The following is a 15,137-nucleotide window of genomic DNA, read 5'->3' as shown; positions in this document are numbered from 1 at the left end:
CCCCAGACGGGTCTGGGGCAAAAATTCAGCAATTTGGGGGCTGTACAAAAGTTGGCTGATTGTGAATTGAGTGGGAAGCGAGCTGCCCGTTCCCTCTGCATCCTGACAAACCCAGCTTTGGCCCTTTGCAACCACAGGCTTCAGGAGCCACTTAAATGGTGCAACCCAAAAGCTCAGACATGCAAAAATATGCACGGCTGGTGGGGCACAGCCAGCAAAGCATCTTCCCAAACCCCTTCCCGTGCTGGTTTTTGTCCTGGCCCCTCCAGCCTGGCCCTTTAAGTAACTTGAGCCTGCAAAGCCCAGTCCCTAACATCAACGGAGAGGGAAAATGCTGCTTTCCCTCCCCAAACCCCTGGGTCTTTCTTTTAAAAAGCAGCACTTCTGGAGGAGGGAAGGGAAGGGTTGGTAAGGATGGGGCAGCGAGCATCCGCCTTCCGCACCGGGGCGAATTCGCCATGCCGCTGCCTTCTCTCCAACCCAAAATACTTCCTGCAGCTTTCCCCCCACCGCCGCCGCTCTTTGGCAAAGCCCAGTTGATTTCCAAACCCTCCATGGCTGCTGGGGGTTGGTGCAAAGGTTTAATTATTTGCTCTTCCTCGGGAGTGGAGCGCCGGGACAGGGAGAAGGTCAGGTCCCGCCGTCAGCGGCTGCAAAGCGCAGCTGGTGGTGCGTGTGGCCCCTCTCCCAGCCCTTCCTTCCCCATCTTCCAGAGCCCACCATGGCTCTGCAGGCATTTTGGGGCTCCATCTCCCTGCTTTGCTGCTCCTTCCTGAGCACGGCAAAAGGTAAGAGGCTTTGGGGCCGAGGCTGCCTTGGGAAGCAGGACAGATGCTCATCCTGGCGCACAAAAAGCATCCCGGGGCTCACTGCTCTGCACAGAGCCCTGCAAAAGCCCCTAAATGGGGAGGGAAGAGGTGCTGCCATGGCAGCTGCCACCAAGCATCTCAGGGGTTTGGGGAATTTGAGGGACCAGGGAGGTCCTTTTGGGGGATAAGGAACAACCAAGAGCTGGGGCTTTTCCAACCACATACAGCACGCAAATATAGAAACTCTTTGGGCAGGCCTGGGAAGTTATCTGGATTTCCATCAATTCCTGCTCAAACTGGGGATTTTTCCCTCCCCTGAGACTGTGCTAATTTTTCAGAGGGATTTTAAAACCCCATTTGTCATTACAACGAAAGTAGCAAAACCATCAAACATTTCAGGCGCTCAGCAAGCGCATCAGATTTGCAGGAGAATTTTAAGTGGCTTTAGAAAAAGAGATTAGACTGAATGTCTGTCGTGGCAAAGGCACCCCTGCCCAAAATTGTACGTGCACAGGAACGAGAGAAGCAACTCCAAGCAATTCTGAACAAGTCAGATTAAAGCAAAGCAGAGTTTGGATCCAAAGCTGCCCCTAGCCAGCTCCATTTTGCCTTACCTTGCAGTAGGTCAGTGATTTAATTAAGAGCTGGAGATTCTGATACAACTACTTATCTACTCGGGAGGGAAAAAAGGGAAAACATAGGATATGAAGAGTACAGTCTCTCTTCTCTCCTAGCAAAAAAAAAAAAAAGTTACTAGTGTTGTCCCCAAGTAAATGCACTTTGCATTAACTAATGCAGAGTGCTGAAAAAAAAACTTCAAAACATTTCTTCCATCCATGGGCACACTCAGAAAAATTTGCTTCGGGATTAAAGAGTTTGCATGGGATTTTCCAAAAGTGCTGAAGTCCCCGAGCAGGGCCCCTTCTTTGGCCATGATTTCCAAGGCAAGAGTGGAAATGCGACCAGGAATATCCAAATATTGGATATATCCATATTGGATATTTGGATACTCCTGGAATACCCAAATTTCCTTTAACCCACAAATATTACAGAAATGGGAAAAGTAGGAAGGGGGAGCGCAGGTGTAGCGGGGTGTGCCACGAGCAGCTGTCCGCGTAGAGAGGAAATTTGGGATTTGTACTACGGGACACAGGCTTCAAAGAGCACCCAGTGCAGTTCACGAGCATCCCCGGTCCTCTGGCACGCGGGGAGCGGAGGGAGCGATGACCACGGCCCCTCAACGTTTGTGCCTGTCCCCAGGGGACCCGCAGGCGCTCTCCTTCCCAGCCGGCAGGCAGTACCAGTACCGCTACGCCCTGGCCATGAGGCTGGACCCCCTGGCCGTGCTGTCCCCCGGGGGAGGCTGGCTGCAGGCGGAGGCGCTGCTCGGGGTGCGCCGGCTCTGGAGGGACCCCGGCGGGGAGGAGCTGCTCCGGGTGCAGGTACGTCTCCTGCAAGGGGTGCTGCTGCTTTTCCTTCACCCCTTTCCCTTGCCAGCATCCCCAGGAGATGCACGGCAGCTTTCCAGCAGACACCGTTGCTCTCTGCTGTCCTAGATCCAGGAGCTGAAAGCCCGACAGCAGCCAGAAGAGGCGAAGGGGCAGGCTGGTGCCGGAGGTCCCCCCGCGGAGATCACGCTGAGCCCGGAGGCACAGGCAGAGCTCCAACAGCCAATTTTCATCTCCTGGAGCAGCGGCAAGGTCAGCTGGAAGCCTCTTGCAGGGATCAAAAGCTTTTCTGGCTACCAAGTTCATACAAGCACCTGCCCTGGCTCTGCTTTCACATCAGAGCACGAGGAGGAGAGCAGTGGCACGTACAGGAGCACATGGTCTACTGCGGTGCAGCATCACCCCGGGTTTATCCCCGTCCTCCAGAAGGGTTTTATCTGGGCTTTGGTCCCAACAGTGGGATGTGAGCTCCTTTCTGACCTTCTCCTCCTTAGAGGATTATTTAAAAAAAAAAAAAGATTTAAACGTGCAGGCGCACCTCCACAACGCCAGCTGAGGGATGCGATAGCGAAACCTTCGGGGCATTGCTTAGGTTGCAAGGGAGATGCCTTTCTCTGGGGGCCCCTGAGAGCTGTCCCCACAGCCTGACAGCACATCTTACCCCACCAGGTCAAAGCCCTCTATGGGGACGAAGCAGAAGGCACCCTGATCTCCAACCTGAAGAGAGGCATCGCCAGTCTGCTCCAGCTGCAGCCCCACGCCGGCACCGCTGTCGAGGTAGGGGGCTGTGATCAGCACCTGGGAGATATAAACCATCTGCAGCTGGTTTTTCAGGACCAGGCACATTTACAGAATTATCCTCTTCCCTTGGATGAAGGGGAAAACGGCCACAAGGGTTTCTGCCAAGCGGGGTTTATCTGTGTTTCAGGAGGACGCCTCTGGAAGCTGCCGGGTCACATACACCGTGTCCAACCACTCCATCACAAAGGCAAAAGACCTCCTCAGCTGCACGAAGCCAAAATTGGGATTCAGCTCTGTGAACAAGGCAAGTTTTTAGGAAACGGGGTTTTATTCAGAGCAGGAGGCATGTCCCACGCCAGGCAGGAGCATCCCAAGGCACGGCGACGCCACCCTGTAATAAAAGAGAAGGCCCACACGGTGTCACCAGTCCTCCACACGCCACGGTCCTCACCAGGGGCTGCCTTCTCCCACCCCCGGGAAGAGATGGGCCCTTTTGGATCTTCCCTTTTTCCAGATTTTTGGAGTCCAGTGGCAGCCCACCAGCAGGAGCCAGTACGTGGTGAAAGCCGGCGTGCTCCAGTCAGTGCTGGCGGAGGAAAGCCACATGGTGGCTCTAGCCCTCAGGTCCACCACTGGCATCAAAATCAGCTCAAGGTGAGCAATGTCCCCATCCCCGTGCCCCTGCCTGGATGGGGTGGCTCGGCATGGGACCAATGAACCCACCAGGGGCTGCTTCTCCCCTAACAGGCAGCAGCTCGAGCTGGTGTCCTCATCTCCTGCCCCAGAAGAGGAGGCCAGAAGGAGCCTGGAGGACGCGCTGGCTGGCACGGATGGCCAGCACCAGCCCCTGGGCATGGCCAGCCTGCCCTTCAGGAGGGGCTGCACCCACTGCCCCTCGGTCGGTGACACCGCACGGCCCCCAAAATCTCCACGTGCCTGGGGTGGATGGGAGGAGGTGGAAGGATTTGGGGTTAAACCGCAGTGAGGGTGCACGACTGGCACATCCAGCCGGGCTAAACGCATCCTGGGGGGGAGGTCAGGACGTGCTTCCACCACTGGTCAGGCTGGCAAGGACAAATTTCTGCCTCCCCCATTCCCCCAGGCATTTCACTTGGTAATTCTGGAGCCACAGGGACTGGCAGGCACTGGTGATGCCCTCAGTCTCTCAAATTGAGAATTTGGGGCACAAGCCCTCAGCAGTGCAGGTGGGACCATGCAGGAGGTCATCTGCTCATCCCTCTGGCTGCATGGCCTAAACTCAGCATCCCAAGGGGCCACTTCCACCCCTAAATGTTACCTGAGTTTAAATATTATCCCTTGACTCAGGATCTGAGAGAAAGAGGCGAAATTCCTCCAAATGTCCTTTCAGCTGGTAGCCTACCTGAAGACCTTTGACGGCCAGAAAGCCAAGAGGGACGTCTCGCAGGCAGCAGCGTGGCAGTTCCAGAGGTTCCTCCAGATGCTGCGTGGTGCCAAGAAGAGAGATGTGCTGCAGCTGCTGAAGAGGGCTCCCGAGGAGATGCTGTGAGGCTTGGGGTCCCTACCTCACCAAAAGGGGCTTTCTGTGCCAATAAATGGCACGTAGGGCCATGGCACGTAGGGACACTTCTGTGCTGCTCTGTAGCTACACCCAGCCCAGGCAGCGGCGCAGTAGCTTTCCCACCATGACCTGACAGTCCAAAATTGCTCTGGTTTTCCTGAATTCCCACACTGTACAACCACCACGTGGCCTTTTTTTTCTTTTGACTAAGCTGGCATTGGAGCAGAGCAAACGCTCCGTTTACAGAACATCCACCCGTGCCCGTAGCATCCATTCTGGTCAGTGTGAGCCCTAAAAATGGGGAAGTTCAGAGCAAGAGCCAACATTTTGGGTCTTGTCCCACAAGAACTGAAGCTCCGATGAGTCCTAAAGCACAGAGAGGGGGATGAGCGTCTTCTCCAGCACCACCAGTGACAACCTCCCTCCTCTCCCTCCAGTCCCTTCATCGTGGAGGCAGCGGTGGCCGCGCAGTCGGTGGCATCCTTGGCAGCTCTCTCAGATTTCCTTGACTTCAGCAAGGAGCCCAAGTCCCTGCTGGAGACATTTCTCTATGCAGCAGCTTTCTCCCCCCGGCCTTCAAAAGAGCTCCTCCGCTTGGTGCTGGTGAGTGGGGACATTCCTCTCCTTCCAGAGGGGTCCGCGTCCAGGGTGGGGCCTCACCTGCTTTCAGCCAGGAGGGAAAGGCAAGAAATATTTATCTGTAGATGCACAGATATATTCTATAGACATAAAAGTCCGTAGAAATACACCTTGCTACCCGTAGCTAAAACACACTCCTTTCTCTTTTTCCCTATTCTTCTCCCATTTCCTGACACCCAGGACAAGCTGGATGGGAAGCAGCTGGCCCCCGAGGTGTGGGAGACGGGGGCGATTGCCCTGGGCTCCCTGGTGGGCAAGCTGTGCCAGCAGCGGCTGCGTGGGCTGCAGGTGGGTCCCTGCTACACCCCATCTTCCCCAGACCCCAAAACCCCCAAGGGCTTCCCAAAACACCTCCCGGGCCTCTCCTCATCCTCCTTCACTTCTTCTCCCTTGCCAAACCCGACCAGGAGGTGGAGCGTGGCGTTGAAGCCATCCTCGCAGGGCTGAGGGGTGCCAAGGAGGAGCCCGAGGTGGTGATCCACCTGCTGGCCCTGGGGAACGCGGCGCTGCCCGAGACCATCCCCATCCTCCTGGAGCACGCAGAGGAAGGCCCCGCTGCCGTCTCATCCGCAGCAATCTCTGCCCTGAGGAGATTCCCTGCCCGGCACATCTCCAGCGAGGTATGAGATGAAGCCACCAGAGCTCTGTGCTTCTTTCCCACGGGGGGCCCCACCACCCTTGGCACCTCTCAAACTGCCCCCTCCCAGGTGAAGAGGGCCATGAGGAGGATTTTCCACGAGAAGAGGAAGAGCTACGAGAAAACGTGCCGCCTGGCCGCCGCAGAAATCCTCCTGGACAGCCAGCCCCTGCCCATGGATGTCATCAACATCCTGCTGGCCACGGGGGAGATGGAAACAGAAACGGCGACGTTCCTGCTGCGCAAGGTCCAGAGCAGCCTGCGTGCCCCCCACCACCCCGCCAGGTGGGTTTGGAGCAGGAGGCTGCCTTTTTCCCTGCTTTTTTTTCCTCCTCACTGCTCCAGCTTTTAATCCCCTAAAGCTGGGTCCCCAAAGCAGCCACAGGACCCAGGCTCGTGGCTGCGGAGTCCTTGGAGGGCAGGGCTCTGGCTGGCAGGGCAGCGCACGGTTTGTAACCGCGTTAATCTCCCTATCGGCACGGAACAAGCCAAGAACTAACAGTTTCCAGAGCTAAGCAGAAGCTGCACAAAAATATACCGATGGTTTATCCTAATAAACCAGAGGCGAGGCAAATTCCAGGGCAGCCCCAGTCTGCCCATTTCCCTCTTTGCTCACGCTCATCAGCAACTGAAACAGCTCTGAAATTCGTATTTCTTTTTCTTTGCCTCATTTCCACTCGTTTTCCTTCCTTCCCAGTCCTTACACGTGGTTTCCCTCTTGCTTCCAGGGAGATAATGAAGGACATCATGGGAGACCCCCAGATAAACAACTACCACCGCTTCTCGAAAGCTGGCATCTCCTCCTCCTTCTTGGGGCCTCTGACAGGTGACACCACGGAGGACACCGATCCCTTGTTCCCATCTAAAGGAGGACAGAGGGGCTGGGTGGGGAAAGGCAGGTTGCAGCAGAGGCCTCAGCTTTATGGAAATGCCCCCAAAACCTCAGGCTGGGGCTTCCGAGCACGTCTCCCAGCACCATCTGATGCTGGCTGCTTGCCACCACCTGAGATGGGTTTGCCCTCCTCTGAGGTCCCTGTGACCACCCTGCTTTCCACAGCAGGTGGGCTGGGCCCCATCACATGTTTTTCCCAAATCCTGCTCATTTGACAGAGGAACCTCAGCTGGAGACAAAGCCAGGAGCAGGCTGTAGGTGGGAGTTTGTACTCTTCCTGATAAGTCAAGATACTTAGCCCCGTTCCTCCGTTCTTTTGGTATTTTTAATAAGGTCTTCAAAGAGGAGAATCCTTGTACCGAGACAAAAATCGCCAAACTTCAAAGAGGCTACAGCAATCAGTGCCTGCTAAATATCTGCTTACATCTTCTCCCCTCAGCCCTCATTTCTGTCCCCCCTCGAGTTATCTCAGCCTAGCCTTGTAGGGGGCAAAATAGCCAACACCTGCAGGAAACCACTGCCCTGCTATTTCAAGAATGGAAGGAGAAGGCACAGGGAAACTTTCCCCCTCTGAATAGTTTAGCTTCACCAGGAATTCATGGGCAGCTCTGTCTTTCAGCCACCCAGGACCTGCTCTCCACTTTTGGGCTGGATCTGCTGTTTTTGGAGGGTGGGTTCCTGAGAAAGAGCGTCTCCGACTTCTCGTTGCTCAGCCACAACAGGCGGCTCCGTGCGGCTCAGGTGAGAGGGCAGCAGTGGGGTTTGGCTTCTCCTCCCCACCCAGAGCACCCCGTAGCAGAAGTCCCAGAGGGGGTGCAGCTTGTTAATTCACCCCCTTGCTCTAAGGGTCACCAAAGGGAAGCCTGGAGAAGGGAGCCTACCCCAAAGGAGAAGGGTTGGACAGATAGCATCATGGTGCCCAAAAATGAGTCTCCAGCTGTGCTCCATGCACCTGACGCGTCCCCATTTCTGTGTTTTAGGTCACTATCGAAGCCCAAGGGATGGAGTCCATGCTGGGAGAGAGCGTCCTGGAAGGGGAAGAGGAGACAGAGCTCATGGCCGGGATGTCCGCTGTCTTCTTCGACGTTCAGCTGCGGCCGGTCGTCTTCTTCCAGGGGTACGCAGACCTAATGGCCAAGGTCCTGCTGAGCAGCGGGGAGCCCACAAGCGTGGTCAAAGGGAACCTCCTGCTGATGGACCATCACCAGGTACTGGATGGGGGTGACCCACCTCGGTCCCCGTTGGCCACCAGACAGGCCCATGCGAGTCCCACACCTAAAATCCACCAGGTCATGCTGGTTGAGGTGGCACTGAGGCAGGTCTCTGGGCCAGAAGCTGGGCCTGGGCACAGTGAGCACTCCCCTCTCCTTCCCCCAGGTCATTCCCCTACAGTCCGGCCTCCAAGTGGTGGTCAAAGTCCTGGGCGGGCTCGGCCTCGACATTTCAGCCAACGTGGACGTGAACATTTGGGAGCAGGAGCTGAGGACCAGCATCAAGACCAGGTCAGCGGGTGGGGAGCTGCTTGGCTGGGGGGGGATACGGGATCTCCAGGGGGCTCAGCACCCAAAACAAGGGCTGCCCCACCTCAGGCTGCCTCCTGCTGGGTCCAGCCGTGGTGGACACATAGGGTCTTCAATTCCATGGCTGGACTTACAACAGAGGTGTTTGAGGAGCTGCCCAGTGCCCAGGGTCTTTGCTTGGTGACCAGACTTGCGTGCTCCCCTCCTGCAGGGGAAGCCTCGCCATCGATTTCCAGGCGGAACTTGATGCCCCTTTCCTCCAGACCACCGTGAGAAGCCAGACGGAGGCGGAGTCCTCCATCCACTTCGACACCTTCCTGAGGTTCTCCAGCAGCCCGGTGCTCATGTGCCTGCAGCTGAGAGAGGAGCAGGTCCCATACAGGTAAGCTCCACGGAGCAGCAACACTGGCATGGAGCCCTGCAGAGGAACACGGTGCTCGGGAAGGATGAGGTCCACCAGCACGGCCTCCTGACCTCCTGCTATCCCCTTGTTCCAACAGAGAGATCTTCACAGTCTCCAGATCTGCTGGGAACCAGAGCAGCACGGCTCGGAAGGGCAGGCATGGTGCCGTGCCCAGCCGGGAGCTGGCCCTGCACCGGGACAACTCCAGGGCGTGCAGCCTCCTGCTAGCAGCAGAGAAGGAGGCATAGGAGAACCAGAGCACTTTGGGACTGGGTTACTGCATCCCCTCCTGCCACGTGCCCCAATTCTCCATGAGCCCAACGTGCCCTGCCCAATTCCACCACAGCCACGCTGGGAAATGCTGAAATGGGGGCTTCAGAAGAGACCGAGAGGAACTGCTGCAGGTCATCAAGAGGTATCTCTGGTTTGGGGCCAGGTCTGACCTTCCCACCCTGGACTTTCCTTGTCCTGAGCACTTCTCCTTCACGGCTCGCTTGAAGCCAGAGCAGTCCATATACCAAGCCTTGTAAGACTCTGCCTTCTGCTGCAAACAAGTTTCTGATAGCCTAAGAAAGCGTTCTGCAAGCTGATACCCCAAAATGCCGTGTTTCCCCCACCCCATTTATTAGGCAGTCAGAAGGGAACACAGCTACAGCTGGCCAGCAGCAGATTGCCCACAGAGGGAGTGAATGGCACACACACACACACACACCCTTAACGCACAGTTTTGTGATGCTGAGGAACACACAAAAAAATATTTCTGGAGGAGGTACGGGGTTTCTTCTATATATGTACATGTGTTAATGCAGCCACATAGGTATTCACCCCAGAATAATCCTCAGGGAGAAGCAGCACAGAAAAACAATAAAAAAAAAAAAAAAAAAAAAAAAAGAGAAAAACAATAAAAGATAAAGATAAAAGGTAAAAAACATGGGACAAGTGGTGGAGAGCCACCAGCTGCTGGGGGAGGTCAGGAGGAGATGGGGGACTGTGGAGCCTGGAATGGCTGCAGGAAAGGGGAGGAACAAGGGGGTGCCAAGGCATTAAACCATCCCCACAGCTCTGCACATCCCCCTCGTGGTGCTGATCCTCACAGGCCTTTTTACTCCTGCATGAGATTTTAATATAGGAAAGAAAATCTGAAAGATGATTTGAGATTACGAGGACTCCCAGCCTGGGGCAAAGACACCAGAAGCAAATAAATGGTTACTCCAACAGGGGTGCAATACAGAGCTGGATCTGCAGCCAGCAGTGCCCAGCTGGAGAACCAGATGGTTTCAAACCACGTTTGGATAGTTCTCCATCCTGGGGGTATTTATTAATTTTCACTGGTTCAGCCCATCTCACGGGACAAATGCAGATGAAAAGAGATCAAGAGGGCAAAACTGAAGTCGTCCTTTCCGGATTTGAGGGTCTGTCACACAAAGCTTGGCCAAGTACTACAAAACTGCTGCTTCAGGGAATCAGGGTGGTCATTATTCAGCCAAAATTGGTGAAGCTGAGCCCTGGGGTCACACCTGCACCCCATCCCCTTCCTCCTCCTTACAGAGGCCAGCCAACACCACCGGGCAGGCATTCTGCTTGCATGCAGAGTCCAAACCCATCTATTGAGAGAGAGGTGGCTCCTGCCTAGGGCCTCTCATCTGCTTTTTGATCCAAAGTTTACATATTAATGGGGAAGCCTCTGGCCCCTCTTATCAGCCGAACAGCAGTTCCCCTTCCCTGCTCCCCGAGGCAGGGGATGGAGATAAGATTGCCCCAGCCCCACGCGCAGAAGGCAGCGTTCCAGCAACAGAGATACGGCAGCTTCCCTTTTCTGCTGAGATTTGGGCTCTTTCGGTGACAATTTATGAAAATCGCAATTAGCTTTGAGTAAATATTGTTCTTCTGTTTTGCATTCTCCTCCCAAGCTGGATTGTTATCGGGCACGGACGCTGAACACCTCTCCAGCACAAGAGGGAAGCTTGCAAGGAGCAGCAGTGCTTCTTCGCTCCTTCCTGATAAGGAGGGGCCTTTGAAATATTTTTAGCCCTTTTCTGTATTAGAAAACTTGCTTTTTTGGGAATAATAGGGAAATTGGGATTGTTAAAATTGAGAACCTGATGTTAATGTAGCAGTCTCCTGCTTTTTGGGGAAGGAAACTGGTCTGCTTCTTCTGGATGGCACTAATTACCAGGGCTTTGGTTATGTACAGAAATAAATGCAGTGGGTTTTTTGTATTTTCTCTTTGACTCTTGACTTCTCTGGACAGAGAGGTGATCCCATAGATGCTCCCAGCCCAAACAACACGGCCAAAGCCACCTCAAATCCGTGCTCCCCGGGGACCTGCTGTCTGGATCCATATTTAGGGTGCCCTAGAGATGCGTATCCAAATGCCCCCAGCAGCGCTGCAGGATGGGGACATGAGGGGCCACTTCTGCTCCTGAAAGCCCCCGGAGCACCTTTAGGGGTGACAGCAGCCCTGCGAGAGGTATTCCATGGGGCAGGAAAGGTTGTCTTATCCTCTCCTTCCCCTTCCTGGGAAGGTACTGGAGGCCATCCAAGACACAGCTTGAAATTTGGGCTTCCCCTGCATCAAGGCTCCGCTGGTTACGGGACGATCTCGCACAGAGCGAACCTCAAGGATGCAGCGAGAAACCACCCCGGGACTTGCCCTCGGGTCTGAACAGGAGGATCTGGGTGACCGTGGGAGGAGACAGCCCCTATCTCCTTGTTGTGCTCGCCAGCTCGCTGATAGCCGGTGGGTGAGCGAGGAAGGCAGCAGCAGCAAGCCCCCTCTTCCTCCGAGTCCCACTCGCTCCCCATCTTCACCCTTTCCCCAGGGAGCAGCCCATAATGTCCCATTTCCCATCTCGTGGTTGGGATTTGGGCGCTTCGCCAAAAATGGGTGGCACTATCTGCTTGTAGGACACCTCCTGGAGCACTTTTAGCAGCTTCGCATGCGGAGCTGCAGATCAGCAGTGACCTCCAGCGGCTGCAGCCGGTCCCCGTGGGGGTGTCCACCCCAAAAACCTCTCCCCGTGGCCATACAGGGTCTGGGTGCACAGCACCAGCACCCCGCTCCTTCCCTCTGTGCCAGCCCATGCCCAGCACATGGCGTACAGCCCCTGGGGACGCCGCCCACCAAACGGGGTGATAAAACCCTATCTGCCTGTCTACTCCAGCTTTCTGCAGACAAAACTAAGCCAAAAAAGCAGGCACAGAAGCGAGGAGGATGTGTGTGAGAGGACAGAGCACCCCCGGGGCCAGGCTCCCCACAGGAGGCATCAAGGTGGGCATTTAAGGCACTGGGGCAGATCCCTTAACGTCCCCTGTGCTTTTTCTCCTTGCGAGGCAAATAAAAAAACAACGTTTCCAAGCTGCTAGGCCTCAGCAATGGCACAAACCCCATGGAAAAAATCCAGAAAAAAAGCAGCTTGCGACTCACCACATCTCTCATACAGCTGGGATCAGGCTACAGCGGGCATCCCAAGCCCAGGAGCACTTTGGGCCATGCACATCACCCACGCACGGCTGCAAGGCTCTCACAAAACACGTGCACAAGCCCCCAGGAGCATGCCCTGGTGGAGGAAACCGTCCTGGAGCACCTTGCAAACACACAGGAGGGCAGGATGGTGGGTGGGTGGTGCTGATATACCCGCTGCAGCAATCAGGAAGCATGGAAGAAAGCTGAGGGGCTGCAAGCGGGCACAGCTGCGCAGCCCCAGTGGCTGTGGCATGGGGTTATCCCCACGGGGAAGCTCCAGGTGGTCCCGTACAAGCAGGGGATGGACCAGGCGACCTCCAGAGGTCCCTTCCAGCCTCATCTCTTCTGTGATTCCGTGGTTTGGGATAACACGGGGATGTTCCAGAAAGCCCTCCTGGGCACCTTGCCCAAATATTTTGGCATTCACAGCCTCGGAGGCTCAGCTAAGCGAGCCGTGGTGATGCTGAGAGAAACAGAAACATCCACCCCTCGGCTACCGTGGGTGGAGGAGCCCCTCCATGGCAAATACCACGCAGGGTAACACGCCACCAGCTGCCTTTCCCAGCCTGGCTGCGTGCAGCCACCATCCTCAGTGAGCCAGCCAGGGCTGGGGACCACCAAATCCGCATCTCAGCCACATCCCAGCCGCAAAAAGCGCAGCGAGTGCTGGCTCAGCAGGACACACACCCTCTCCCTCCAGCCCCTTGCCGTGTCCTTGAGCACTCCTTCTGCCCAGCTGCTCCCTGGCAGCGCTCCTATCTCCAGGTGCCGCCCCCCAGGCCGCCCATAAAGGCGCGAGGGGACGCCACGGGGTGCCTGTCCCCGAGCCATGCTGCAGGCCACCGTCAAGCTGTGCTGCGGCATCGCCCACGACCACCTCCGCAGGCTGCCCGGTGAGTACCCGGGGAAAATGCAGACCTGAGGGGCTGGAAGGAGGTGCTGGGGGGGGTCAGAAGGAGAACCTGGGGGGAGATGCTCAGCAGGTCCAAAAGGAGATGCTCGGGGGGTCACCATCGTTTGTGGCAGAGGCAGGAGAGCCAGGAGCCTCCTTTCCTTTACAGCCCCAAAAATGCACTTTTTTTTTAATGCTTTGCATCTTTCTCACGCGCTCAGTGGTGACCAGCACACGTCTCTCCCCCAGGCCTGAAGCTAAGAGCCGTGGCAGCGATACAGAGGGACGTGAGAGGGCTGGTGCTGAGAGGCTCCCACCACCTGCCCCCCGAAATCCCTGCTTATATCCAGAGGCTCGTGGGGAAGGACGCTGGTAAGCAGCCTGCTCAGCCCACACCATGTTTTTCAGCCCCCTTTCATCACGGGATGGGCAGTAAAATGCCCTGATTTGCCCCGTTATTATTTGGTGGGACAGAGCTAGTTGGCTTCTCGCCTCTGCACTGGTCTCCAGTAGCCAAAAACTGGTGGCAAGTTGGGGCAGACGCTGAGGTTTTGGAAAGGCCAGGGCTTGGTTTGTGTCTGCAGTTCCACCTGCTTACCTGAAGCCCTGAAATATGGCAAATTCATCGGGCTTGCACTTCTCCTGTGCCTGACCCCCTATCCTGGACATGTGCACCCCCAACAAAGCTGGGGAGGGGGGCGAGCAGAATTTTTCATATTTTTCTGCGTTCACGCTTGCTCCTAAAGCCAGGTGCGCAGAGCCCGGAGGAGACATCAGCACCTGCCAGTTCTCCAGCACAGATCTCTCCTACATCCAGCAAGGAGAACGAGCCCTGCAGCGAGCGCTGAGCATCCTGCAGCACCCCCCGAGCTGGCAGGCAGAGCCCGTGCTGGTAAAGCCCCCGAAACCAACTCCTTTACGCGCCACAGAAGCTCGGGGGCGCTTGGGGGAGAAGGTTTGACGCGGTGCTGTGCTCCGCAGGACGCCGGGGCCGCCGTGTCCAGCGCCGTGCTGCCGGGGCTGGGCAGGGTGTTTCGGGTAGAGGCAGTCCTGGCCGCACCGCTGGGCTGGCTGCACCACCAGCTCTTCGAGGAGCTGGAGCAGATGCCCCGCTGGAACCCCACCCTGAGCCGCGTGGAGGTAGGCAGGCACGTTTGGCCTTGGCCAACGTCCCATGGGGGTGGGAAACGGCTGCAGACTGAGCTCTCCGGGCCCGCAGGTGCTGCAGCGCCCGGGTGAGGACACGCTGGTGACACACGAGGTGACCAGTGCCAGCCCCGTGGGCCGCAGGGACTTTGTGAGCGTGCGGCACCGCCGGCGGACGCAGGCGGCCGTCTACCTGGTGGGCACCGCCACGCGCCTCGAGCGGCTGCCGGCACAGGAGGGCTGCATCAGGTAAAGCACCGGGGCTGGAAGGAGACCCCACAACGTGACCCCAGAGGGACCCTCGCCCCCTGAAACTCCCCTTCTTCGCCCGCCACAGGGCTGAGACGCGGCTGAGCTGCATCGCGCTGCAACCGCTGGCGGGGGACCCTGGCTGCACCCGCGTCACCTGGCTGCTCAGCGTGGACCTCAAGGCGAGTGGCACCCAAAACTGCCCCCGGCATAGCACCCCGGCTCCGTCCTGACCCTTTGGGTGCTTTCCTTCCCGCAGGGCTGGATCCCCTCTGCCGTCACCGACCGCGTCCTGCCGCGGTGCCAAGCTGACTTCATCGGGCACCTCCGCCGGCACCTCTCGGCCACCACACGGCCGTGACCCCCACATCGCCCCGAGGGCACCCCAGACCAGCACCCCTTCTTTATTTATTTGGAACAGCTCTGCTCTGTATTTATACGTGTGTATATATGTACATAGGGATAGGATTTTCACCTCCTGTGCCACCCGGAGCACGCGCAGCCGGAGCAGGGATCACCGAAAGCGCTGCAAAAAACACGGCGTGGAGGAGCAAAGCTGCACAGCCCCTGCTGGGGGTCACGAAATGTTAGGCAGCCCTTTCAGGGTGCTTGTAATTTATACGTCCAGCTTTTTTTCTGTCTTATTTATTGGGGAAAAAAAACGCTGTTGAAACAGCTAGGTGAAACTGGCTGATAAATAGGAGTTAAATAAAACAAAGAGCTGGTTTCTGACCCCGTGAGACTCATTTCAACCA

General features: G+C 56.6%; 2 protein-coding genes across 2 annotated transcripts; both read left to right on the top strand.

Annotated features, from left to right (window-relative positions):
• Positions 1-2,032: 2,032 nt before the first annotated feature.
• LOC101805352 (microsomal triglyceride transfer protein-like) lies at positions 2,033-10,830 on the top strand. The gene is made up of 17 exons (XM_038181708.2): positions 2,033-2,251; positions 2,366-2,509; positions 2,927-3,034; positions 3,186-3,302; positions 3,513-3,652; positions 3,746-3,896; positions 4,368-4,522; positions 4,976-5,141; positions 5,358-5,465; positions 5,585-5,797; positions 5,885-6,099; positions 6,543-6,640; positions 7,326-7,447; positions 7,687-7,914; positions 8,084-8,208; positions 8,438-8,608; positions 8,727-10,830. Exons 1-17 carry the CDS (start codon positions 2,033-2,035, stop codon positions 8,875-8,877), a joined length of 2,631 nt encoding a protein of 876 aa, XP_038037636.2. The 3' UTR covers positions 8,878-10,830.
• Positions 10,831-12,515: 1,685 nt separating this feature from the next.
• Positions 12,516-15,114, top strand: LOC106019755 (steroidogenic acute regulatory protein, mitochondrial-like). Its single transcript, XM_038181715.2, has 7 exons — positions 12,516-12,988; positions 13,237-13,359; positions 13,734-13,879; positions 13,969-14,127; positions 14,207-14,382; positions 14,471-14,564; positions 14,642-15,114. Exons 1-7 carry the CDS (start codon positions 12,925-12,927, stop codon positions 14,741-14,743), a joined length of 864 nt encoding a protein of 287 aa, XP_038037643.2. The 5' UTR covers positions 12,516-12,924; the 3' UTR covers positions 14,744-15,114.
• Positions 15,115-15,137: the final 23 nt, after the last annotated feature.

This window comes from Anas platyrhynchos, chromosome 6 (assembly GCF_047663525.1).
Source record: "Anas platyrhynchos isolate ZD024472 breed Pekin duck chromosome 6, IASCAAS_PekinDuck_T2T, whole genome shotgun sequence".
Taxonomy (NCBI): Eukaryota; Metazoa; Chordata; class Aves; order Anseriformes; family Anatidae; genus Anas; species Anas platyrhynchos.
This window is presented reverse-complemented; position numbering and strand designations above follow the sequence as displayed.

What these genes read in the sequence shown, in the direction of transcription:
- LOC101805352 (XM_038181708.2), top strand. Translation starts at nt 2,033, where the DNA reads ATGACCACGGCCCCTCAACGTTTGTGCCTGTCCCCAGGGGACCCGCAG. An exon ending in GATTCAGCTCTGTGAACAAG is followed by an intron (nt 3,303 to 3,512) that starts GCAAGTTTTTAG and finishes CCCTTTTTCCAG; the next exon opens with ATTTTTGGAGTCCAGTGGCA. An exon ending in AGGACCAGCATCAAGACCAG is followed by an intron (nt 8,209 to 8,437) that starts GTCAGCGGGTGG and finishes CCCCTCCTGCAG; the next exon opens with GGGAAGCCTCGCCATCGATT.
- LOC106019755 (XM_038181715.2), top strand. Translation starts at nt 12,925, where the DNA reads ATGCTGCAGGCCACCGTCAAGCTGTGCTGCGGCATCGCCCACGACCAC. An exon ending in CCACCTCCGCAGGCTGCCCG is followed by an intron (nt 12,989 to 13,236) that starts GTGAGTACCCGG and finishes TCTCTCCCCCAG; the next exon opens with GCCTGAAGCTAAGAGCCGTG. An exon ending in GCACAGGAGGGCTGCATCAG is followed by an intron (nt 14,383 to 14,470) that starts GTAAAGCACCGG and finishes CGCCCGCCACAG; the next exon opens with GGCTGAGACGCGGCTGAGCT.